Source organism: Ostrea edulis, chromosome 1, assembly GCF_947568905.1.
Source record: "Ostrea edulis chromosome 1, xbOstEdul1.1, whole genome shotgun sequence".
In the NCBI taxonomy this organism is placed as follows: Eukaryota; Metazoa; Mollusca; class Bivalvia; order Ostreida; family Ostreidae; genus Ostrea; species Ostrea edulis.
The window spans coordinates 25,557,364-25,580,832 of NC_079164.1; the positions used below are offsets into that span (position 1 = coordinate 25,557,364).

At 35.2% G+C, this 23,469-nt stretch overlaps 1 protein-coding gene across 3 annotated transcripts in view; it reads left to right on the top strand.

The window, feature by feature from the left end:
* Positions 1-10,225, top strand: part of LOC125663806 (macrophage mannose receptor 1-like) — a 47,043-nt gene extending 36,818 nt beyond the window's left edge. For all 3 annotated transcript variants that reach the window (XM_048896182.2, XM_048896183.2, XM_048896184.2), the window contains 7 exons: positions 567-666; positions 1,539-1,774; positions 2,321-2,486; positions 2,721-3,023; positions 7,800-7,973; positions 8,112-8,282; positions 9,575-10,225. In XM_048896182.2, the coding sequence (XP_048752139.2) occupies positions 567-666; positions 1,539-1,774; positions 2,321-2,486; positions 2,721-3,023; positions 7,800-7,973; positions 8,112-8,282; positions 9,575-9,801 (1,377 nt within the window). In that variant the 3' untranslated portion in view covers positions 9,802-10,225. The remainder of the gene's footprint in view (positions 1-566; positions 667-1,538; positions 1,775-2,320; positions 2,487-2,720; positions 3,024-7,799; positions 7,974-8,111; positions 8,283-9,574) is intronic.
* The last annotated feature ends 13,244 nt before the right edge of the window (positions 10,226-23,469 follow it).

A 23,469-nucleotide genomic window follows, 5' to 3' on the forward strand; every position in this document is an offset into this window, starting at 1 on the left:
TATGATTTTGTAATCCAATCAAAGATATTGTATTGTACATCAAAATCAATTTCCCAAGAAACTTGATAAGTAAAACCATATTAAAGTATTGAATACCCCCTTTATTTGTATTCTGGGAAGTTAATTTGTATAGTAATAGAAGTCGAATATTATGCAGGTAACAGATGATCACTTCAATTCTTTTTACAGCTAATTGAATACAAAAATTTAACTTGCTTCTTCCATAGCTATAAGTTTAATGTGCGTTAAGTTTATCAGTCCTGTTTGTAACTTATACGTGTTTATCTAGGAATGAAATACAACAAAACAGCATCGACTTATTTCTGAAAAAAATACGCGAATTTATGATTTTTCCTTTCCATGACAGTAGTTTTGTAAACTGTTAATTTTCTTTTCAAAAACTTCGCTGAATTGGAATTCGTACTTTTGGCTTACAAATTACATCACTGATAGAATGATAAAAGGTATTGCATGAATGTTTACATGTTTCTTTCAATTCTTGAACTGCTATAGAAAATTGTCAAATGACAATGTAATAGTACATTGATGTATGTATATCTAATCAGGAAAACTGTGCAGAGATGATTGTGTCTGGAGAACGTATTGGCAAATGGAACGATGCACCTTGTTCATCTAAAAGGGGTTACATTTGTCAAACTAACAAAGGTGTGTTTCTCAAATGGAATATCATAGTAAAAATAGTACATGTACCTCTGTATTATACTAGTATGTATGATCTCACAATCACTAATATAAACAAGTCTTATCACTCTATTATTATAGACATTGAAATGCAGTAAAACACGCTTGTACACGTAACTAACACGCTTATAACGAATTCATGTTCATTGCTAAGTGAAATTTACTCCCTTAAGAGAGGAAAATAACGAAACTGCTGTTGGATATAACGGAGTTTGGTTATAATGAACTCTTTGCTGGCCCTGGGTGTTCGCTTTAATTGTGTCTTACTGTACAGTCAGTTTTTTTTTTAAATGTTCTCATTTATAAAGGCATTTCGGGTATAGGAAGGCGAAATTATTGCTCCATCATTGATATCATAATACATTCATCAATGGATGTAAACATGTTGTTGTAGCTCAGTAGTAGAGCGTTCGACTCGTAACCGGGATGTCATGAATTCGTGCCACGGGCGCGTCAAACCTAAGACATTAAATTATAGGTAGTGATTGCTCCTTCCCATTGGCATTTAGAAGTGAGAATCACGGGTCTTTCTGATATGACCTTAAAAGTTGAGACCCCGTGTCGCGGCAGGCGTTGGCACGATAAAGAACCATCACTGCTACGGTCCTGAGCGCTACGCATAGGTCTAAATTTGTCGTACTTCATCTACAGCTGGTGCCGTTTCAATACGAGTGAAAAATTCTCAACAGGACGTAAAACAACCAATCAATCTATGGATATAAAGAACTCTAGTTTAAAGAATAAAAGAAATATGCTGCTAGGAATTCTTGATAAGCAAGATTTACTATACAATGTAATGCATACTGGTAAAAATAAACAAATTCTATCTATCGTAGCCTTTAGATATCCAACTCAACCCACGCCTGTATCAGGCTGCCCCAGCGGCTACACCAGTAGTGCTGGTACTTGTTATCGAGTGATCAGTGCTGCGATGGACTTCGATGGTGCGCAGGCCACCTGTCAGGTGGATGGTGGTAACCTAGCATCTATCAACTCTGCATTTGAACAATTGTCAATTGAGGTTGCTACCAAAAATATCGTTGGGGCTATATGGATTGGTCTGAAGCGTAAGGTATGTGAAGCCTATTATACGGAAAGTTTCTCAAAGATTCCATTGTTGTTGTTTTTTATTTATCGATAATACAAATTAAACATTTGCACCTTATATTGATATCTTGTAATTTCGTAAGTAGTTATTTATATAAAGTTGGAAAATCACTTACATGTCACTGTTTTTATCGATAAATAAAAACCACAACACATCTATTTTACTGACGCAACACTGGTATATACGTAAAGATTTATAATATAATAATAATATTATCATTTCTTCAATGTGTTCAGCGATTTCCTATCAACTTTGGACATTTTCCAATTGCTATTGAACAGATACTTCCTGGACGTATTAATTAATATTTTCTGGAAAAACGTGTACTATCCTTAATCTGTTATAAACAGAGTTGTTCGATGTTGAAATGTTGAATTTGATTACAAAGGTGTGAGATAGAAAATTAAAAATGTCAAAAACTTCCCTGCAACCCAATGCATATAGCATTGTAGAAGGAAAGTATTTTATGAACCTTTAGAACAAATGTAAACTTCCTGAATGGTTGTGCAGGATGATGTTCATTCCTGGTTAGACGGATGGCCATACAGCTACACAAAGTGGGCAGTCAGTGAACCAAGCTTAAATCCAGGAGAAAATTGTACAGTATTGTTGAACAGGGAGTGGAAGGATACAGTGTGTGACCTTACGTATGCTGCTATCTGCGAGTACAATACAGGTATTCCTCATAGGTGTCTTTCTACCTATAAACCAAGCATTAGAACACTAATAATAATAATTATTATTATGAAGATCGCTTCATTAGTGTTCTAATATCTAAACCCTTTGGATACCATTTCTGATTACAAACGTAATTGTTTCTTGCAAAAATCTTTCATTTTTGATTCGAATAACTTTGCTTTTTAAAAATGTACCTTTGGTCTGTGTTGATAACCTGTATTTTCACTCGAAGAAAAGCCTCCAACCACACCTCCACCAGGAACATGTCCTTCTGACAGCTCTAGATTTCAGAGAAATTGTTACTTTGCGGACCCTGACGGAAGAAAAACATGGACGGAAGCCCAAAAGGCATGTGTTGCTCGTGGCATGAATCTTGTGACCTTTAGAAATATACAAGAGGTCGAGCACGTCAGGCAGCTTGTATCTAAGAAAGGTGGCAGGAGTACCGCCCGGCAGTGGATAGGCTTATCCAAAGAAGGTTCAAGCAGAAAAAAGCGTGGATTTTATGACGATTATGAATATGAAGATAATTTAGGTGAGTCAAGTTTATGTGTAGTCGTCATATTTAAAGTAAATGACTTTTATTACACTTCCCAGGAATTAATCATTAATAACTGGTAAACAGAAAGGCGAAGATAACGAACAGTGATCAATCTCATAACTCCTATAAGCAATACAAAATAGAGAGTTGGACGAATACGGACCCCTGAACATACCAGAGGTGGGATCAGGTGCCTAGGAAAAGTAAGCATCCCCTGTAGAGTAGACCGGTCACACCCACAGTCAACCCTGTATCTTGATCAGGTAAATGAAGTTATCCATAGTCAAACTCAGTGTGCCAAGAACGGTCTAAGAATCGGTATGAAACACGTCAGACAGGATTTGACCCAAATGATAGCCTGTATTGGCAAACTAGATCGTTATAACGACCATAGAATTTGTGAAATACTGACTTGAAACGAGACTGTTGAATCCCCTGCACCATCGACGTATATGACAGTAGCCTGCCTCGATTTAAACACTGATCATACGCAGAACAAGTTCTTGCTTATCGAATCAGTTGAGAGATATAAACACCATATGAAGGTGATAATGGAATATTGCTACATAAATATGGGCAATTGATGATGGAGAAGCTGAATTCATCCCGTTTGTCATAAAGTTGAGATGTTAGTTTGCTTTTAATATCTACTTTCAATAAAATATCTAAGTATGAAACAGAAGTGGACGACTCCTTGATGTCTTTTATTTCGAGTTCACTGAGATATATCGAATCGACATATGAATAAAAATTATTATTGTTAATAGATACATGTAATACGTCGTCGATATATCTAAATGTCGAATTGAAGGCCACAGAAAGAGATTTTTTCTTCTCAAGTAGAAGTATTTGATTAAGTTCTGCTTCATATGAATATAACAGGTCAGCTAACAGAGGTGCACAATTCGTGTCCATGGGGATTCCAACAGACTGTTGGAAGACCTTATCACCAAAGACTACGAAGATATTGTCAATGAGGAACTCCTGCAATCTTTATTTCAACGTCAGAGTACTTGTCCGTTGAATCAGAGTGACGTTTAACAAAGTAATTTTTTGGTTGACTGATCACTGGAGAGGAATATTTGCGTTTTCCATGTTTGTTGAAGAAGCAACTGCCTATGATGTCAAAATGTGTATGCTTTAATTTATCGTGAGGAAAGGTCGTGCAACGTCATACGTTTTGATGTTGTTAATTTGAGAGTAGTTTTGCTATTTTAAGTTTACTAAAATTTGTTTAGAAGTTTTTCGAATTCACATTTGATTTACACTATTTCTGGCATATGTAGTCGCAAAGTAAGTTTGAAGTTTCTCCTTCACATCTGGCTATATTTTCGTGAGGAGCAAAGATAGGGGCATGGTAGAACACTTACTGGATACAGCAATATATATATATATATATATATATATATATATATATATATATATATATATAATAGTTCCACTTGAGATTAATTAAGTCTATCTTTATCACTTCGTACATTTTGGATCAGCTCTTTGGACGAATAAGGCATGTCCTAATTCGCTCCACTTTTAACATTGATTGGCAAGCCTAAAGACCAAACAACATGTAGTCTGTGTTGTAAATACGTTTGTAGATTAGTGTAGTTGTAGTGCTAGATGTATTTATATGTAGTTTTTAGTTCACCTAAGCTGAAAGCTCAAGTGAGCTTTTCTGATCACCCGTATTCCGGCGTCCGTCCGTCTGTAAACTTTTCACATTTTCAACTTCTTCTCAACAACCACTAGGCCAATTTCAACCAAACTTGGCACAAAGCATCCTTGGGTAAAGGGAATTCTCAATTGTTCAAATGAAGGGCCAGGCCCCCATCCAAGGGGAGATAATCAAGAAAAAGCAAAATTAGGGTGGGGTCACTAAAAAGTCTTCTTCTCAAGAACCACCGGACCAGACGAGCTGAAACTTATGTGGAAACTTCTTAAGGAAGTGTAGATTTTAAATTGTTCAAATCATGACCCCCGTGGTAAGGGTGGGGCCACAATAGGGGGTCAAAGTTTTATATTGATATATATAGGCAAATTCTTTAAAAATCTTCTTCTCAAGAACCACTAAACCAGAAAAGCTGAGATTTACATGAAAGCTTCCTGACATAATGCAGATTCAAGTTTGTTCAAATCATGGGCCCCTGGGGTAGGATGGGGCCACAATAGGGGATCAAAGTTTTACATACAAATATATAGGAAAAATCTTTAAAAATCTTCTTCTCAAGAACCACTAAGCCAGAAAAGCTGATTTTTACATGAAAACTTTCTGACATAGTGCAGATTCAAGTTTGTTCAAATCATGGCTCCCGGGGTAGGATGGGGCCACAAGGGGGATCAAAGTTTTACATACAAATATATACTTAAAATCTTTTTCTCAATAACCACTGAGTCAGAAAAGCTGATATTTACAAGAAAACTTTCTGACATAGTGCAGATTCAAATTTTTTCAAATCATGGCCCCCGGGGGGTAGAATGGGGCCACAAGTGGGGGGCGGTCAAAGTTTTACATACAAATATAGGAAAAAGCTTTAAAAATCTTCTTCTCAAGAACCATTGGGCCTAAGAAGTTGACATTTACATGAAAGCTTTCTGACATAGTGTAGATTCAAGTTTGCAAAGGGTAGTTTGGGCCATAATAGGGACTAAGGTTTTACATGCAAATATATATGGAAAGTCTTCAGATATGGGCCAAGGTGACTCAGGTGAGCAATGTGGTCCATGGGCCTCTTGTTGTTATTATTCTCTGTTGATATTGGCCACATTATGTAATTCTTTTCGTTTGTCCTGAAGGGACGGGTCGTCCCGAAAATTTGACAATGTGGTTGCTCATGTCGTTGGTCATTTTAGTGCTTTGTATAATTTTTAGCTCACCTGAACCGAAGGTTCAAGTGAGCTATTCTGATCACATTTTGTCCGGCGTCCGTCTGTCCGTAAACTTTTCACATTTTCGACTTCTTCTCCAGAACCACTGGGCCAATTTCAACCTAACTTGGCCAAAAGCATCCTTGGGTGAAGGGCTTTCAAGTTTGTTCAAATGAAGGGCCATGTCCCTTTCAAAGGGGAGATAATCACAAAAATGCAAAAATAGGGTGGGGTCATTTAAAAATCTTCTTCTCAAGAACCACTGGGCCAGAAGAGCTGAAATTTACCTGAAAGCTTCCTGACATATTGCAAATTCAAGTTTGTTCAAATCATGGCCCCCGGTGGTAGGATGGGGCCACAAGGGGGGGGGGATCAAAGTTTTACATACAAATATATAGGGAAAAACTTTAAAAATCTTCTTCTCAAGAACCACTAAGCCAGAAAAGCTGAGATTTACTTGAAAGCTTCCTGACATAATGCAGATTCAAGTTTGTTCAAATCATGGGCGCCTGGGGTTGGATGGGGCCACAATAGGGGATCAAAGTTTTACATACAAATATATAGGAAAAATCTTTAAAAATCTTCTTCTCAAGAACCACTGAGCCAGAAAAGCTGATTTTTACATGAAAACTTTCTGATATAGTGCAGATTCAAGTTTGTTCAAATCATGGCCCCCGGGGATAAGATGGGGCCCCAAGGGGTGGATCAAAGTTTTACACACAAATATATAGGGAAAAACTTTAAAAATCTTCTTCTCAAGAACCACTAAGCCAGAAAAGCTGAGATTTACATGAAAGCTTCCTGACATAATGCAGATTCAAGTTTGTTCAAATCATGGGCGCCTGGGGTTGGATGGGGCCACAATAGGGGATCAAAGTTTTACATACAAATATATAGGAAAAATCTTTAAAAATCTTCTTCTCAAGAACCACTGAGCCAGAAAAGCTGATTTTTACATGAAAACTTTCTGACATAGTGCAGATTCAAGTTTGTTCAAATCATGGTCCCCGGGAGTAGGATGGGGCCACAAGGGGGGATCAAAGTTTTACATACAAATATATAGGAAAAATCTTCTTCTCAATAACCACTGAGCCAGAAAAGCTGATTTTTACATGAAAGCTTTCTGACATAGTGCAGATTCAAGTTTGTTCAAATCATGGTCCCCGGGGGTAGGATGGGGCCACAAGGGGGATCAAAGTTTTACATACAAATATATAGTTAAAATCTGTTTCTCAATAACCACTGAGTCAGAAAAGCTGATATTTACAAGAAAACTTTCTGACATAGTGCAGATTCAAGTTTGTTCAAATCATGGCCCCGGGGGGTAGGATGGGGCCATAAGTGGGGGGGGGGGGGGTCAAAGTTTTACATACAAATATAGGAAAAAGCTTTAAAAATCTTCTTCTCAAGAACCATTGGGCCAAAGAAGTTGACATTTACATGAAAGCTTTCTGACATAGTGTAGATTCAAGTTTGCAAAGGGTAGTTTGGGCCATAATAGGGACTAAGGTTTTACATGCAAATATATATGGAAAGTCTTCAGATATGGGCCAAGGTGACTCAGGTGAGCGATGTGGCCCATGGGCCTCTTGTTTGTATTTGACCTTGTATCCATGTTGTGGATCCGACACTTTTAGGTATCGGGTGTTGTTGGAACTTAGTGCTTATATATATATATATATATATATATATATATATATATATATATATATATATATATAGTTTGTAAAAAAGAATTCACTATTTGATGTAGTAAATATATCTAATATTAAGAGTCAAAAACACAACATTCGAATAGCATTTCACTCTTAGCGGTTACGGCTTAAATGAATGGTATTCGAGTTTTGTGTTTCTTGACTCTTATATATATATATATATATATATATATATATATATATATATTCGCAGAATTTACATGGATAGACGGAATCCCAAATTCATTTGAGAACTGGAACGATGGTGAACCATCTGGATCCTGGGGACATGAGTCTGAAAACTGTGTTGAAATGCTGAGTTCAGGAAAGTTTAACGATGTCAACTGTGATAATTATTATAAGGGATATGTTTGCTATGGGCCTGAAAGTAAGTATTTAGTTTGAAAAGAATGAATTCAAATTAAACAAATGACTTAGAAAAATAGGGAAAAAAGATTTTCACAGGTGTTTTATGCATGCACTTGTAATATATGTTATATATACACATGTAAATATAAATCCTCAGAGTATGATGCAGTTACGTCAACATCGGCCTTGGAGTCACCTGCAAGTTCAACATCTGACCTTGTATATAACCCAATTAATAGATCTACCCTGAGCAGTGAGAATTTAACAGACATCAATACAGATACACCACTGTTTCCTGGTTCTTTACCAAGTATAAAGACAAAACTAGGTAAGATAAAAGTTATAAGTAAGAAATGATTGCTAGGTACTGAATAAATCAACTATGGATATTTGACTGAATGATGAAATGTAGCAAAATGGAAAGTGGGTATTTTATCCTGATTGTAGGACGCATGTAAGATATGTGTAATTGAAATTTGAAGTTTTTATGGATAGGTGTCACTGCATTCTTCAAACTTTGATACTAAATGGTACTGCAATAATTGGTTGAATTGAAATGTTTAGAATAAAACGTGTAAAAATGAAAAAAGTACTTAATCTTCATTTCATACTTATTTTTTTTTTTAGATCCATGCACGAGTTTATTGATTGAATTCTAAAATTGTAGGGGGGGGAGTGTTAATGACACTATTTTTTCGTCGGAGACCATCTTCCAGTTCCACAACAATTTCTTTTGGTATTTCCCCTTGGCATTTTATAAATTAAAAAAATTAAGAATTCTAGAACTATTTAAAGTCAGCAATTTGCAAATGCTATGGTCTTTATAACAATCTAGTTTGTCAATAGAACCTATCATTGGGTCAAATGCTGTCTGACTTCTTTCGTACCGATTATAAGGCCGTTCTTGGCACACTAATTTTGACTACGGATAACTCCGTTTACCTGATCAAGATATAGGGCTCGAGGCGGGTGTGATCGGTCGAAAAAGGATGCTTAATCCTTCTGGGCACCTGATCCCACCTCTCGTATATCTTTGGGTCCGTGTTTGCCCAACTCTCTATTTAGCATTGCTATAGGAGTTATGAGATCGATGTCTGTTCGTTATATTCATCTTTCATATGCCCGTTAATGAACTAGCTTCACTACTGAATAGGTCAGTTATACAGGGTCTAAATTTGTACAAGTCGCAGTCGCTATTTCCACGATGAAAATATTTTTCAGCTGATTAAAGAAAACAAACACTAAGATGACTGAAGGAAGCGTCACATATAATGATAACCGTTTGATCTACCGGTAAACAGGGGTTATGGTGGGGGTGTTCTTTTTTGGGGGGGAGGGTCCGTTCTAGCAAGATATGGTTTTCATTTGAAATATTCAAATTCAGATCACAATACTGGCATTCGGAAAGGTTATCTTTATGTACAATTAAAAGCATACTCATTCTAAGAAAAGTTTCAAGCCGTTCGCATATGATATGCAATTCTGTTGATAAGTTTTCCTGGAATTTTGTCCATCACTTGAGGTTCAATTTTCGAATTGTAAATAAAGTAATTACACGAAATATAATGATAAAATTTAGATGGTAAAATCGTGTTATATGATTATTTTGTTATTTTGCAGACCGCAGTGAATCTGCCGTGCTGACAGCAGGACAAATTATAGGCATTCTGATCGGAGCTGGAACATTACTGATGATTGGCATTGTGATAATTTTTGTCAGCAGACATTATTTCCGGACAGGAAGCTATAGCGCCAATAATGAGCATGGATTTACCAACGCCATGTATTTAAAAAATGCAGACTCTGTATCAATGTCTGGTGAAGGAACCGTGAAAAATAATACATAGTTCAATATGGAAATCTAATCTCATTTTGAAAGTGTGATTGTGGTGCATGTGGTATGTGGCCAATGATGTATTTGGATAAGTTTTAGTCAAGAAGTTGTCACCGTTTTAAGATGCGTGAACTGTACATTTTAGCTTATGCTTTTCAAATGGTTATCTGCCTTCAAATAATGATTACCCCCACCGTAAAAGAAATGTAATCTATGCATTTGATCAAAGATATTACTCGACAGATTTTTCAAGCATTAAATTTGATCCATTTTTCGCAATTAACATCAAAGATTAATAACCCATGAATTGCATTTTCAACAAACAATAAAAAAATATCAAGTATTAATATATCTTTCCATGGAAAAACAGCTAGCCAATGATAATTTTAAATCTGTGTTTGATGTAATTTTGAGAATAAAGATGTATGTTGAATGTCTTCATTTCTCGTCACTGTCCGTGTCATCGCTTGATCATTAAAAATTAATGTAGTATGCAAAGGGAGGCACTGCAAAAAACATGTTAGATGATTTTAGCTTCTCTGTGATCAACTTCCCATATTTACAATGTATGTAGCAATATTCTATTATCACCTGCATATGGTGTTTATATTTTTGAACTGATTCGATACGCAAGAGCTTGTTCTGCGTATGATCAGTTTTTATATCGAGGCAGGCTACTGATAATCAAGTTTCATTTAAAGTCAGCACTTCGCAAATTCTATGATCGCTATAACGATCTAGTTTGCCAATACAACCTATCATTGGGTCAAATGCTGTCTGGCGTGTTTCATACCGATTGTAAGTAGGGGCGAATCCAGGAATTGCGGGGGGGGGGGGGGGGCAACTTCATGAGGCAGGGAGTCTTGGGCCTGGAATTTACAGAATGTTTATCGTTTACATTTTTTTTTAAATAAGAGACCACGATTTACCTTAAATTTGAAAGTTTTAGGGGCACGCACTGGCTGTGCCGCCCCTTAAATCCGTCACTGATAAGGCCATTCTTGGCACATTGATTTTGACTACGGATAACTCCGTTTACCTTAACAAGAGATAGGGCTCACGGCGGTTGTGACCGGTGTACAGGGGATGTTTACTCCTCCTAGGCACCTGATACCACCTCTGGTATATCCAGGTGTCCGTGTTTGCCCAACCCTCAATTTTGTATTGATTATAGGAGTTAAGAGATTGATCACTATTCGTTATCTTCACCTTTTAATTTTCATAAGTCTCCGTACCAAATTATTGCTATACTCTTACAAAGTTATTACAGATTTTCCAATAACTTGTCAATTTGTAATATGAATTCTTATCCGTATGATATTAGGTCATAATCTGGTACAGAACACATTCACGAGTTTTAACGTTATTCTGTTTATGGATATCATGTGTTTTCTTCTTCCTGTGTCATTCTGGGTATTATGAAAGGAGTGATTTACAATTACGACAAAGTAGAGAAACTTGCTCACCAGTTGTTATTTAATTTCTTATCGAAGTTCTCTCAGCCTCATTTTTGTACCTTATCAATTGTCTGTTTTGTTTTTAAAAAAACTGTACAATTTAAAGATATACAAAAGTGTTTCCTTTCACACATCTCACAACGACGTTTGGATAAATCTAGGGGAAATGGAACCCCTCCCCCCGTTTTATAAAGAATTTTAAAATATCATTTATCTTATCGAAAGATCAAATTGCATTGTATCAGTGTCTAATGACTGACCCTTTAGACTTCAGTGGGTGTTTTATGTTAATTTGATCAAATACAGATATCAAGATAATATTTTATTTCTTTAATTACCTGATCAAGATATAGGGCTCACGACGGGTGTGACTGTCGACAGGGGATGCTTACTCCTCCTAGGTACCTGATCCCACTTCTGGTATATCCAGGGGTCCGTGTTTGCCCAACTCTCTATTTTGTATTGCTTAGATTGGAGGTATGAAATCGATCACTGTTCGTTATCTTCACCTTTCATTATAAATTTTAAAAACATTACTATAATTCATAATGCTTATTTCAGGGTACTGATAATTTATTGAACGTGGATTTAAACCTTTGATACCTTAGAAAGACATTTCTTAAACAGGGTCGCTTTCACTTACTAGCAAGTAATTCTCAATTGTCTTTGCTTAGAGTACATACTTATTGACAATATACATTTTTTCAATTTAAGAAAATAATGATGAGAACCACTATGTTTTTAGGTTTCATGAATCACTCAGGTGACCTATTGCTGTTGAAACATTTTGATAAATGCTATTCCAATTCTTTTTAAATTTGGTATGGAGCATTTTTGGTACAAGGTGCATAAATTGTAAATTTCAGAGCTCCTGTACCCCCGTGGTCTTTAGAGGGAGGGGGGGGGGGGGTTGTTGTTGAATGAAAACTGCCACAATTGACAAATTTTAAAAACTTCTCTACTACAGCACATCTGTAAGGAAGTTACTTCCTCAGCTTTTGAGCACAACTTCGCAGGATGCCATAAATGTGTACGTATTGGTTCAATGAGAAGGTGAAGATAACGAACAGTGATCAATCTCATAACTCCCATATGAAATACAAAATTTAAGTGTTGGGCAAATACAGACCCTTGAGATCCCAGGGATGGGATCAGGTGCCTAGGAGGAGTAAGCATCCCCTGTCGTTACTGATCCCATTGGTCCAAACTTGCTGTACATCTATCATTTAACTCTATCTAGTTGAAAACTTTTTATATCAATTCAAATTTTGAATGGGTGTAGCTGGGACCACATTTTGTGGCGAACATTCTTTGTAATCAATTAAAACGTTTTAAATCTTTCATGATTTTGCAGATTTTGTTTTTTTCAATATATCGTCAAACTTTTATACATTATTTCAATTTTATGATACAAGTAGTTGAGACTTGGAACTAATTCAAATGTTGTAATTCATCAATTCGGTTGATGTGTATTTTCAAACAGAACACCGATTCTAAATAAATTTAGCCGAAATTTTTGTATAAAATTCAGTATTTTGGCCAATAATTATTTTATTTAATCTCTAACGCCTGCTTTTTAAAGTTCCATTTTAAATTTCAAGGCGTGGCTTTGTAATTCATGTGTAATTTTAGAAATTGATATTATTTCCTACAATGTAATATGTTCTTTTAAAACTCAAATTCTATATCATGATTTTTTCCGTATATCAAATGCAAAACGTTCATTATTTATTTCCAATCTACTAATATTAAACTTTTTAGATCTGTATTGTTAGAAAACATGATTATGTATTTATTTTATGTAATGATTGATTTGTGTTGTTTATGTTTTGTTAACACCAAAAGTGAAATCAAGTATAAACGCATAAATCATGAGTTAGTGTAAACAAGTTAAATTCAAAATCCGGTAGCTCAATAACAAGCTCAATGACCTCTGTTTGTTTGTTGTTTTTTTTTTCTTTTTTAATTTCCGAATTCTCCTTCAATGAAGAAATAAAAAATACACTTCCCCCAAAATTGACAATACTACAAAACTCCTGAGCTACGAAACTTTATGTATATCAAGTAAAGTATTTCATCAGTATGGGCACTTGCGGGGCATTTATGTTTTAAAAACACATCTTGTTTTATACTACTGCAGCTGAATATCAAAATTTACCTTAGATGTGCAGAACAAACAACTTATTCTAGATCCCATAGCCCTTAGGGCTTGTGATACTTTTAACTAATATGCAGGTGACAGATAAGATCAGTGGGCCTCTTGTTTAAATATATATTAAGTACATGACCCCTATCGATTTTCAGGTCAAGGGCATCAGGTTTAATGTTATACTACTCGTATCAATTATTGTTCGACCAATATATTGAAACTACTTTCCTTGGTGGTCATCAAAGGTCATAAACGTGTTGACCACGACAAGTAGGTAATGCAAACTAATGTTAGTTGTATAATATACATTCACTGCTTGATATGGGTAAGCATTGCTAATTCATGAAATAATAAGTTTAAGTGTGCATTGCAACTGATTGGTTTAACCTCCCTCTCGAGAATATTTCACTCGTACGGAGACGTCACCATTACCGGTGATGTTTAAGTTGCACCAATGGTGTATATATATATATATATATATATATATATATATATATATATATATATATATTTCAATAAAAAAAGCAGGAAAATAAACAGTTCCAAAATATATTTAAATCACTAGCGCTTTCTGGATTTTAACATCCATCCTCAGGTGAATACAAATTTTAAAATTTGTACATTATGACATCCTCGTAAACCACGGTTTTGAGTCCACACACACGTTTCCGATCACGGAGGTGCTATAATACACAACGCCCCCTCAAATAAAGATGGAGAAAATCGACGAGAAACGCCCGTGGGTAACCGACGATGATATTATGATATAGGTACATGTAATTACTTATCAGTTTGTTTTCGATCACGGAGCCGCCATAATACACAATGCTTCTTTAGACTTGCATTCTCCGGAGATGTTGATAAATCTAGTATACTCGATGACATTATTCAACAGATATGTTGCATTGTTTACAGATGTGATTCTAAGATTATATATCTCCCAACAAAATATGAATAGTATGTTCATAAACATATTTTGACGACCGAGATGCACACATTAACCGAAGGTTCAATGGTTGTTTTTGTGCCTATATTTTTAAAGAAAGTTCAGGTATATTGTTGTTACCCTGGTCCGTCCGTCCGTCTGTCTCACTTTCCTCTGTACCAGTACGACGAGAATATATTTTGAGGCAAATACTTGCATGCAGGTATTATTGTCTGATGACAGCATCTAGTTTTGTTTTTATTATTATAATCCTTTTTTATAATCACCAAATCAACAATTATGTGATTGTAATTTCCCAAATAAGGAAAGGAAAAACTATAAGTCGAAAGACACTATGAACGACCAAATAAAAATAGAATTGAGCTTTTGTCAAATCAAAATGTGATAACCTTAAGAAAGATTTATGTATTTATTTCAGATACCTTTAAGACTGTCCGTTCCTCTTTACTGCTGTTCTGTTTCTTTTCTTATGCATGCTTATGTACCACTACCTGTACATGTATATTACTATGTTATATGTTTACTATTTACGTGTATATTTGAACCTCTGCTGACCTATTGCATACATCGTAATGGTTCGTGGGAAATAAATTGAATTGAACTGTATCCATTTCTCTGCACTGACTCGACATAAACCCTACAAGCGCTTTAGTATATCTCAGGATGTTTACATAATTTGACGTTTTCCTACTCTCCCTTTGAGGAGCAATGGGTCTATAGTGTGTTTTTCTTTCTAGCCTTCATCTCTCCGTTTGTCACAGATCTATGTCGCATTTTTCTCAGCAATTCTAAACTACATTTGAATATTTGCCCTCGACGTGCCAGTGCCTCTTCTATCTACCGGTATCAGGTTGTGAGTAGTGCGTCTTCTATCTACCGGTATCAGATTGTGAGTAGTGCGTCTTCTATCTACCGGTATCAGGTTGTGAGTAGTGCGTCTTCTATCTACCGGTATCAGATTGTGAGTAGTGCGTCTTCTATCTACCGGTATCAGGTTGTGAGTTGTGCGTCTTCTATCTACCGGTATCAGGTTGTGAGTAGTACGTCTTCTATCTACCGGTATCAGATTGTGAGTAGTGCTACTCAGCATGTCTTGTTCTGGATGAGATCAATTGAACCGAGATTACATGATAAAATGCTATTCGAGGCCTATAAGTTGAATCCCTTGTTATATATGTCATCATTTTCTTTTATAAAATAAAACATGTAACTGTAAAGTGCATGTAAAATACGATAAAGACGCATGTCTAATATCTAAACATTATTATCCAGACGAATAAGTAACTTACATCAACATTTGAAGGATTTTCTCAAGAACATATTTATACTAAAATCGTAGGTCCGTGTGCGATAGAAGCAGATAACACTGACATTTTTTTCAGTCAAAAATTTACGACTGCCAAAAACCTGACAGTGTTCTCTGCTTTTATCGCATGTAGAACTACCATTTTGAAATAGATTTGTTCCTGAGAAAATTCAGCAAATGTTGATATAAGTTATGTGGCAATTCGTTACTGATAAATGTGTTATGTACTCATTTGAATTTCCCTCTGTGTTGACTTTCGTCGTCAATTGAATTTGATCATGTCAAAGTCACGTTGTTCGCCACCTTGATTCTGTATTCAAACTGTACATCTAAAACTAAATTATATACACCATGTTTACAAATTAATGTTTTAATTTTCAACATTATATAAATTCTTCTTTATCTTTATAAGATTCGAACTATTGCTAGATTTAGAACTTCTAATCATAAATTACCTATAGAAACAGGCCGGTGTAATAATGTTGATAGAGGGAAAATAGACGTACACATAGGTGATGAATACCATTATTTTATGCATTGTGAAATATTTAAAGATGAAAGAAAAATGTTTGTACCAACATATTATCGATCAAGACCAAATGTTTTCAAATTTTACAATTTTTTCTCTACACACAATGATTCGCTGTTAAACAACATATTCAAATTTATAAAAACCATAAACGAGAGGGTCTACCCTCCTGGTTAATCAACTGTTATGATATTTGATACTTTTGATACATGTATATTGATAGAAACACTGCCTTAATCTCTGATCTGTTCGTGCATAATTTTTGTATTCAATTGTTTTTTAAAAAATATTTTATCTATGCTGTAATTTTCAACTGAGGGAAATAAATTCATTCACTCTTCATTCATAAAACAGTAATGTATATTTGCTATCAGTACCATTATTATATAGTTTTATAACCCCGAATACACACGCTTTTTCCACTGTATATCAAGTTTGTAGATGTGACGCATTGAGCCTATTTGAGCTTGACCATTCACATTACACATACTTTATGCAATAAAATATTTTCAAGTCAACAATAAAGTCCATCATATTCTGATTGTGTGTATTACGCATGTTTTTAATCTAAAAATCTGATATTTTATAGCTGTATATCTTTATTCGACATATATTAAGCTATAATGCCTTTACAAAATGATTCATAATGAATTTGCCTTTATCACTTACTGGTAAATAAATGCAAATGCGTCTCAGTCAATACAAAATGTTTGTATTTAATTCACAATTGCGCTTGGGAGATATACTGCACACGACAAATGCTTTCATGATGATATTTACCTCATACTTTTAATTGACGAAGTAGAGTCCCTACCTAGTGAGCAGACAGGCATATAAAACTGTTTTAATCGCTGTTTAGAGACCTGAAATACGATACTGTGAACACGTTGTGCGTTTAGGTTGATAAACTATAGTTACTCGTTAAATAACAGATGTTTAAATCCAGAGTGTCATATTGTGAAAAACATTTGAAATGAGTTCTGATGATTGTTCATTCACAAATGATGACAGTTGGCAAAGCACTCATGGATCACCTGGTCCACTGCTAGTAGAGGGATATTGAAAGCAGAGTGTTTACTGCTGATCGTCTGCGTTCTCCGGAAATCCCCGTGCCCTATTTTTTCTTCCTGCTGTTTGTTATGAAGAAAAAAGAAACCATTAATACGCCGAGGACAGTATTAATCAGTCGGGTTTAAGGATTGGCAGGAACATTTTAAATAAGGTTGCGCGTCGCAGAAATATGGATAGAAACTTTCAATGCTTACACATGCATACGTCAAACGATTCCGACAAACGGATGGAACTGGATGAGTGCAATGACTTCTTCAGGGAACGGTATGTTCCAAACACAACCATCAACGCGATTTTCTTGTTGTTTGGGATTGTTGGAAATATACTGGTCATTTACGTATACAGAAGGAAAGTTCGAAAGAGACGTGAAGATCATTATTTTATTGTTGTTTTGGCGGCAATTGATTTCATTCACTGTATTTTTTCATCCAATCTAGTCTTCATGAAAAATTCCAATCCTCTGAAATACCCAGACGATGTTAGCTGTAAGATATTACTTTTCTGCACTAACCTGTTTTTCATATTGTCGTTGTTAGTGTTAGTCGTTATCTGCATTCATAGATACCGAAAAATCTGTCACCCACTTCGAACTCAGATGAACAAAAGAATGAAGGAATGGGCTTTGGCTGGAGTAATCCTTGCTTCGTTAGTTCTGGCTTTACCGAAAGTGGTCTACTTCAAAGTGCGGACGATTGAAGTTGAAACAAATTTGTTTGCAAATGTATGTGGGCCGGATTTTTCCATGTTTGGAGCAAAAGAGTTGGTTAAAGGATCCACAATATTTTTAATTGTGATGTCACTTGTTCTCATTTTGACCATGGGGATTTTATATGGCTGTGTGGGACATGTGATTTACAGACAAACCAAACATTTTAAAGAAATGAAGGATCAAAGCACAAGACTGAAGCTCCTCTTTGGTAATTTATCTGAAAATGGAGAGAAAAACGTGCAAGTGGTCGATAATGACGTGGACCAAAACCATGTAAACAGCGATCATTCGATTCATCCTCCTCTGAAAGTAATGATATCGGACACTAATTCAAGTAATTCTTCGAAAGAAATAAATAAATCGGCTACCTTGAAATCTAACACGAGTACTTTATCTCATCGAAAGCGCTCGTTGGCAAATTCTCTAAGCAACAGTGCTAAGGCGCATAAATCAAGCATAATGTTCATTGTGATCACAATTGTGACAATCATATCCTTTATTCCTACGTGGATTTTTGTGCTGTTCGATTCTAGTAATCCTGGTAGGTGGTTTAATGTTTCCAACACGGAACTACAGCTATTTCTGTTCCTGAGATGCTTGCATGCTGTTGGATATACGGCTAATCCTGTGATTTACGCTTACTATGACAGATCGTTCAGAAGAGAAATAAAAGCAATGGTGAAATGTAGAAGTTCACCTCTGAAGAGAGGTTTATCAAGTATGTCTTAGAACTGAAGGAGAGTTGTAGGTTCCTCAAATGAAGGTCATCAAAAGTATCTTTCAGTGACAGTTGTACTGTGTATATTTATTTTTTTTACCATGCGCTGATTTCTTTTACTAAGTACATGTGTTCTAGCTGAGTACAGCTCTGAATGTTTTTTCTCAACTATCACGCTCAAATATTTGTGTGTCTTAAACATCACATATTACGCATTTTAAAAGAGATTTAAGATAACAGTTTGTTTTAAATTATGCATATATTTGCCACCAGCTGACCTATTAAGATAAATTTAACCATACTATGACGCAGCGGCAGTCCAGATTTGTTAATATCGTAAATGTGATTTTATTTTTATTGCAAATTTCAGACGTGTCTCACGTGAAGAGTCATTGACATACACGTATTTTAAAAAAACAACAACATTCAGCTTTTGCTATACACTGACACAAAAGTGCATTCGCATTAGATTCAGAAATTTAAAGAGGTGTAACTTCCTTAGTCTCCACGGTTGGTCGTCCCGATATCATATCCTGACCTACATCTACGTATTTACGAGTCATGTCTAGTATAAGTTATGACATCAGTTACCAATATCGCCTAAAGTAATGTACATGTACCCTTTCGTTGTAACTATCGTTGATATCATCGTTTATGTTTCCAATAAATAATGCCACACAACCGCGAATTTTTTGGGAACATTTTTAAAAAATATATAGTTACATGTAAGTGCGCAATTTCATGCAGATTATGATTGCAAAGATTTTGTTCTCCACCGAATTCTTTCTCTCCCTAACGTTTTCAATCGTCCCAGTTAAAATGATTAATTGTAAGAAAAGTTTCTGTCGTCAGCTCTCTCTGGACCACTTCCGTAACAATGACTTGTTTCTGTACAAGTTTGCAACTTGTATATGTACATGTAACTCTCGAGGAAAGTGAGACGAGGGATGGAAAATGCACGTTTTAATATTGTATTTCACAATGAATATGTTGAAAGTCAGTCCATGTACGGCAACCAAACGAGCACGTTATCTAAATTCACAGTTCAAATACTTTTACAACTAGGAGTTTCCCTAGAAAAGAAAATCATAACATGTCTGCAAATTACTTCATTTTTACTGCACCATTTATTTCAAGTTGGTCATTAGAAATGCGATGTAATATTACGGACAATATGGTACTCATTTATAGCTACGCAATGTACAGTGGGTAGTCGAATGGAACACTTGTCATCCTCAACAGCAGCGAACACAATGTGTCTGGACGTTGATAGGACTTATCCCAGTCATGTTGTGCATACTGTGTATAGTTAAGTTCTGAATCCCATGCGTGGGCATACCAGTATCTGCAACACAGCAGAAAAACTACAGTAGTGGTGGACCAGACAAAATAAACGTGACGCATCATATTTTATGAATGTGATAGTTTCACTGATTTTTTTTTTTTTTTTAGATATAAATACTTAAGTGGTATGTTAGTAAGTGTCTTTCATTAGTTTGTGTTCGAATCGTGTATGTTTACCGGTGAAGTAACATGTCTTTCAGTAGTTAGTGATCCAATCGTGTATGCATATACTGGTAACCTTAAGGAAATATGCGTGCTGTTTTATATACAATTCACTGTGAAATACACCACTAACATTAATGTCTAATCTGTGAAATTCAATTAAATATCTATGCTTCTCTTTCAATATCTCTTTAAGGTTCCACATAAGTCAGACTAGTTGCATTCTTCTATTTCTAGTCCAACTTTATAAAATTACGTTGTACACGAGAAAATGTTTTGTCTTCATTTCGTAAACAGAAAATGCCACCTGTCATTTAGTTCGATTCTGATGTCGTATCTTCTAATCATTGAGAATTGTATCAAAATTACAGTTTTTGATAAATAGAACGGTTTGTCCAGATGTTTTAAGACACAAAATCTCCTTAATACCTTCTTGAGTGGAGGGCAAGACCATGAAAGTAGTAAATAGATTATTAGTACATTCAATTCTAAATATTTACTTTAATAAATCATGCTTGACATGACCTATTCTGATTTTTAATGAACATTTTTCCAAACATCATTTTCCTTTAAGCATCTAGAACAACTGTTATATCAGAAAATGGAAGGATCCTTCTTAATTGCATGCAAATCTACAAACAAAAATTTAAGCCGTTTAGTTGGTGTATATGTTATGCATTGTGACAAGACAAAGCATCCCATATATGATAGAACATTTTGTGGTGAAAATTTGTCTAGTAGAACCAGAATCCTATACGAAATTGTGAAAGTCGTAAACGAATCAATGAAATTTTTATCATTGTGAGAATTTGCATTAAAAACCACTTGTGCGTGCCCCCAAACTTCAAATATATTTCAAACAACATCTGCTGGTGACGTTCACGAACAATTCATGTGTCTCTTAATGACCCTTTAGGGAAATGTCATCAACTTTATACTCATAAATACTTTCAATGTGATAATGTTTTGGTGTTCAATACAATCGAATGCAACTTTAGATTGTTTGGAACTGCACTGGGTCAGCAGACCTCCGTTTGAGACTTGCTCACCTGTTGTTGAAGCTAATCTTTAATAAAGGGCACTAATTAATTTGTTTTATTTTTAAATTTTAATTGTGAAGATGTGTGGTTGATTTTTATGACATATAATTACAAATTGTGATATTTGTTTGGTTATTGAATTGTTGCTGTGTAAGCCCAATGGTGAATTAAGAATATTGTTAGACTGCGCTGTCCATTAATGGCTTCCACAGCAATGCCCTGAAGGAATACTCACTTTCCCTGTGGAAATTACTCTTTCATAATTTATTTCAATTGCCTAAAATTGGGTCAAGGTCGTTCCTTGCTAATAGAACCCTTGTATGAATCGTCGGACAAGGTCAGGCAGAGGATCTACAAATCTGAACGTATTTCAGGCTCGAAGTGCCTCTGTATAGCAAGTAAAATTAACACTGATTAAAACAGAATGCTTTGTTATACATGCAGTTTAAGAATGTTCTATTCTCAATTTTTACACAAGTTGGGTTTCATCACCTGCCATTGGCACCAAGTATTAACGTGAAAAAGAAAACCAATGCACGTGTAATTACAATATTCTAACAAGTCTAGCTCAATTATGAAGTGAAGAATGCTCGCTCTAAACAATTATACTATTATTTATTCATGTACACGTTGTCTGTACGAGTATGCTTACTTTTCTGATTATATTAGCTATTTAAATCATACATTTTTATGTCATTTCTCTTTGACCAAAACATCGCTCATGTTGACACAATTAGAAATGTTTGTTGTTTTCTTGAAGACTGTAAATTGTTGCTTGATTTATGAATTTATATAACATTTTGTATAATTATATTTTATTCTATTTTTAAAAAAAAAAGAACAATCAATGCTCGCATGAAAAATGTACTGCCTCTTTGTTACAATAAAATTGATAGCACTGCCAACATTTATTCAATTTTAAGTTTATAGTATGGTCAAAAGCATTGGTTTTGAGAAAGAAAACTGCTAACAGAGATGGGAATGGTGAAAACATATGCAGAATAGGACCACTACATTTTTACAGAAGCTGCATATTTCGTTGGATCTCAGCACGAGAGTATAAGATATGTACACAAACAGCTGACTTGTATGATATCACTGTGTATGTATACAGTGTTCTATTTTAAAATCTCATTTTAGGGATATGAAGTTAGAGTTCTCAATATAAGAATAAGCTGTTGACGTGATAGTTTGGCGGAGAGTTGTTCATGTTTTTCGTAAAAGGAGTCAGTTGTTTCCTGCCGGAAAATGTCTGCGTCGTGCATTTCGTCACACAATACGTGTTTGTGTAACTAGAAGAAGAATGCTGGCTTGATTCATACAGAAATAGCAGTGAATGAGTCTCTTCAGCTATAGGTGAATTCAAATAAAATCATTTAGATTGTTTAAAACTTCACTTATCACCATAACAAACTATAGGTACCCTTTGGGGGAACATAATAAATCAATCAAGCAGCGTTTACAGCTGTTACACTGCATCCATTTTAGCTGAAGATCAACTTGGTCTCAACCAAAATTCAAGTTTCACATATTGTATTTGAATTCTTATCACTCTGCAGAACAAGTAGAGGAACATCTGTGTCAAGTTTGGCGACATACCACGCTTATCGCCAATCGATTGGCTTATCACGTGCAATCGTTCTGGGGTGGGGTAAACGGCGACCAAACTTTCGGATAGATTATTCGATTGGATGACGGAATTAGCGCTATATTGCTTCACTGCCAAAGGCGCTAAATTATACTTGGACCGCTAAATATAGTACATTAACAAACAAGATCAAATCGGCCGCTAAAATGTTTAGAAATTCTAAACTATTTTCAAGAAAACACACAGAAATTGTAATATGAAATGTTTTATTTTAAAATTGGAAACAAAAGGAACAATTTAAGGATACTTGCTTGGTACATTAAAAAAAGTGAATGCATGGATTGATATATAATATTCGAATTAGTTCGAGTAAATAAGTACAAATCAAAAAATGTGGGTGGGTGGGGGGGTGTGTGTGTTCAAAAGTCGAAATATGCAACCCCTCCCCTTATAACTCTATACAAATTTTACCCACTGTTTTTGGACGTAATTGAGAAATCGTGGAATAAATTACATTCCATGCGGTAATTTGTATTCATTTTACGTTTTAAAAATCATCTCTTTAGTTTTCATTTCTATGCAAGGTGAAGATAACGAACAGTGATCAATCTCATAACTCCTATAAGCAATACAAAATAGATAGTTGGGCAAACACGGACCCA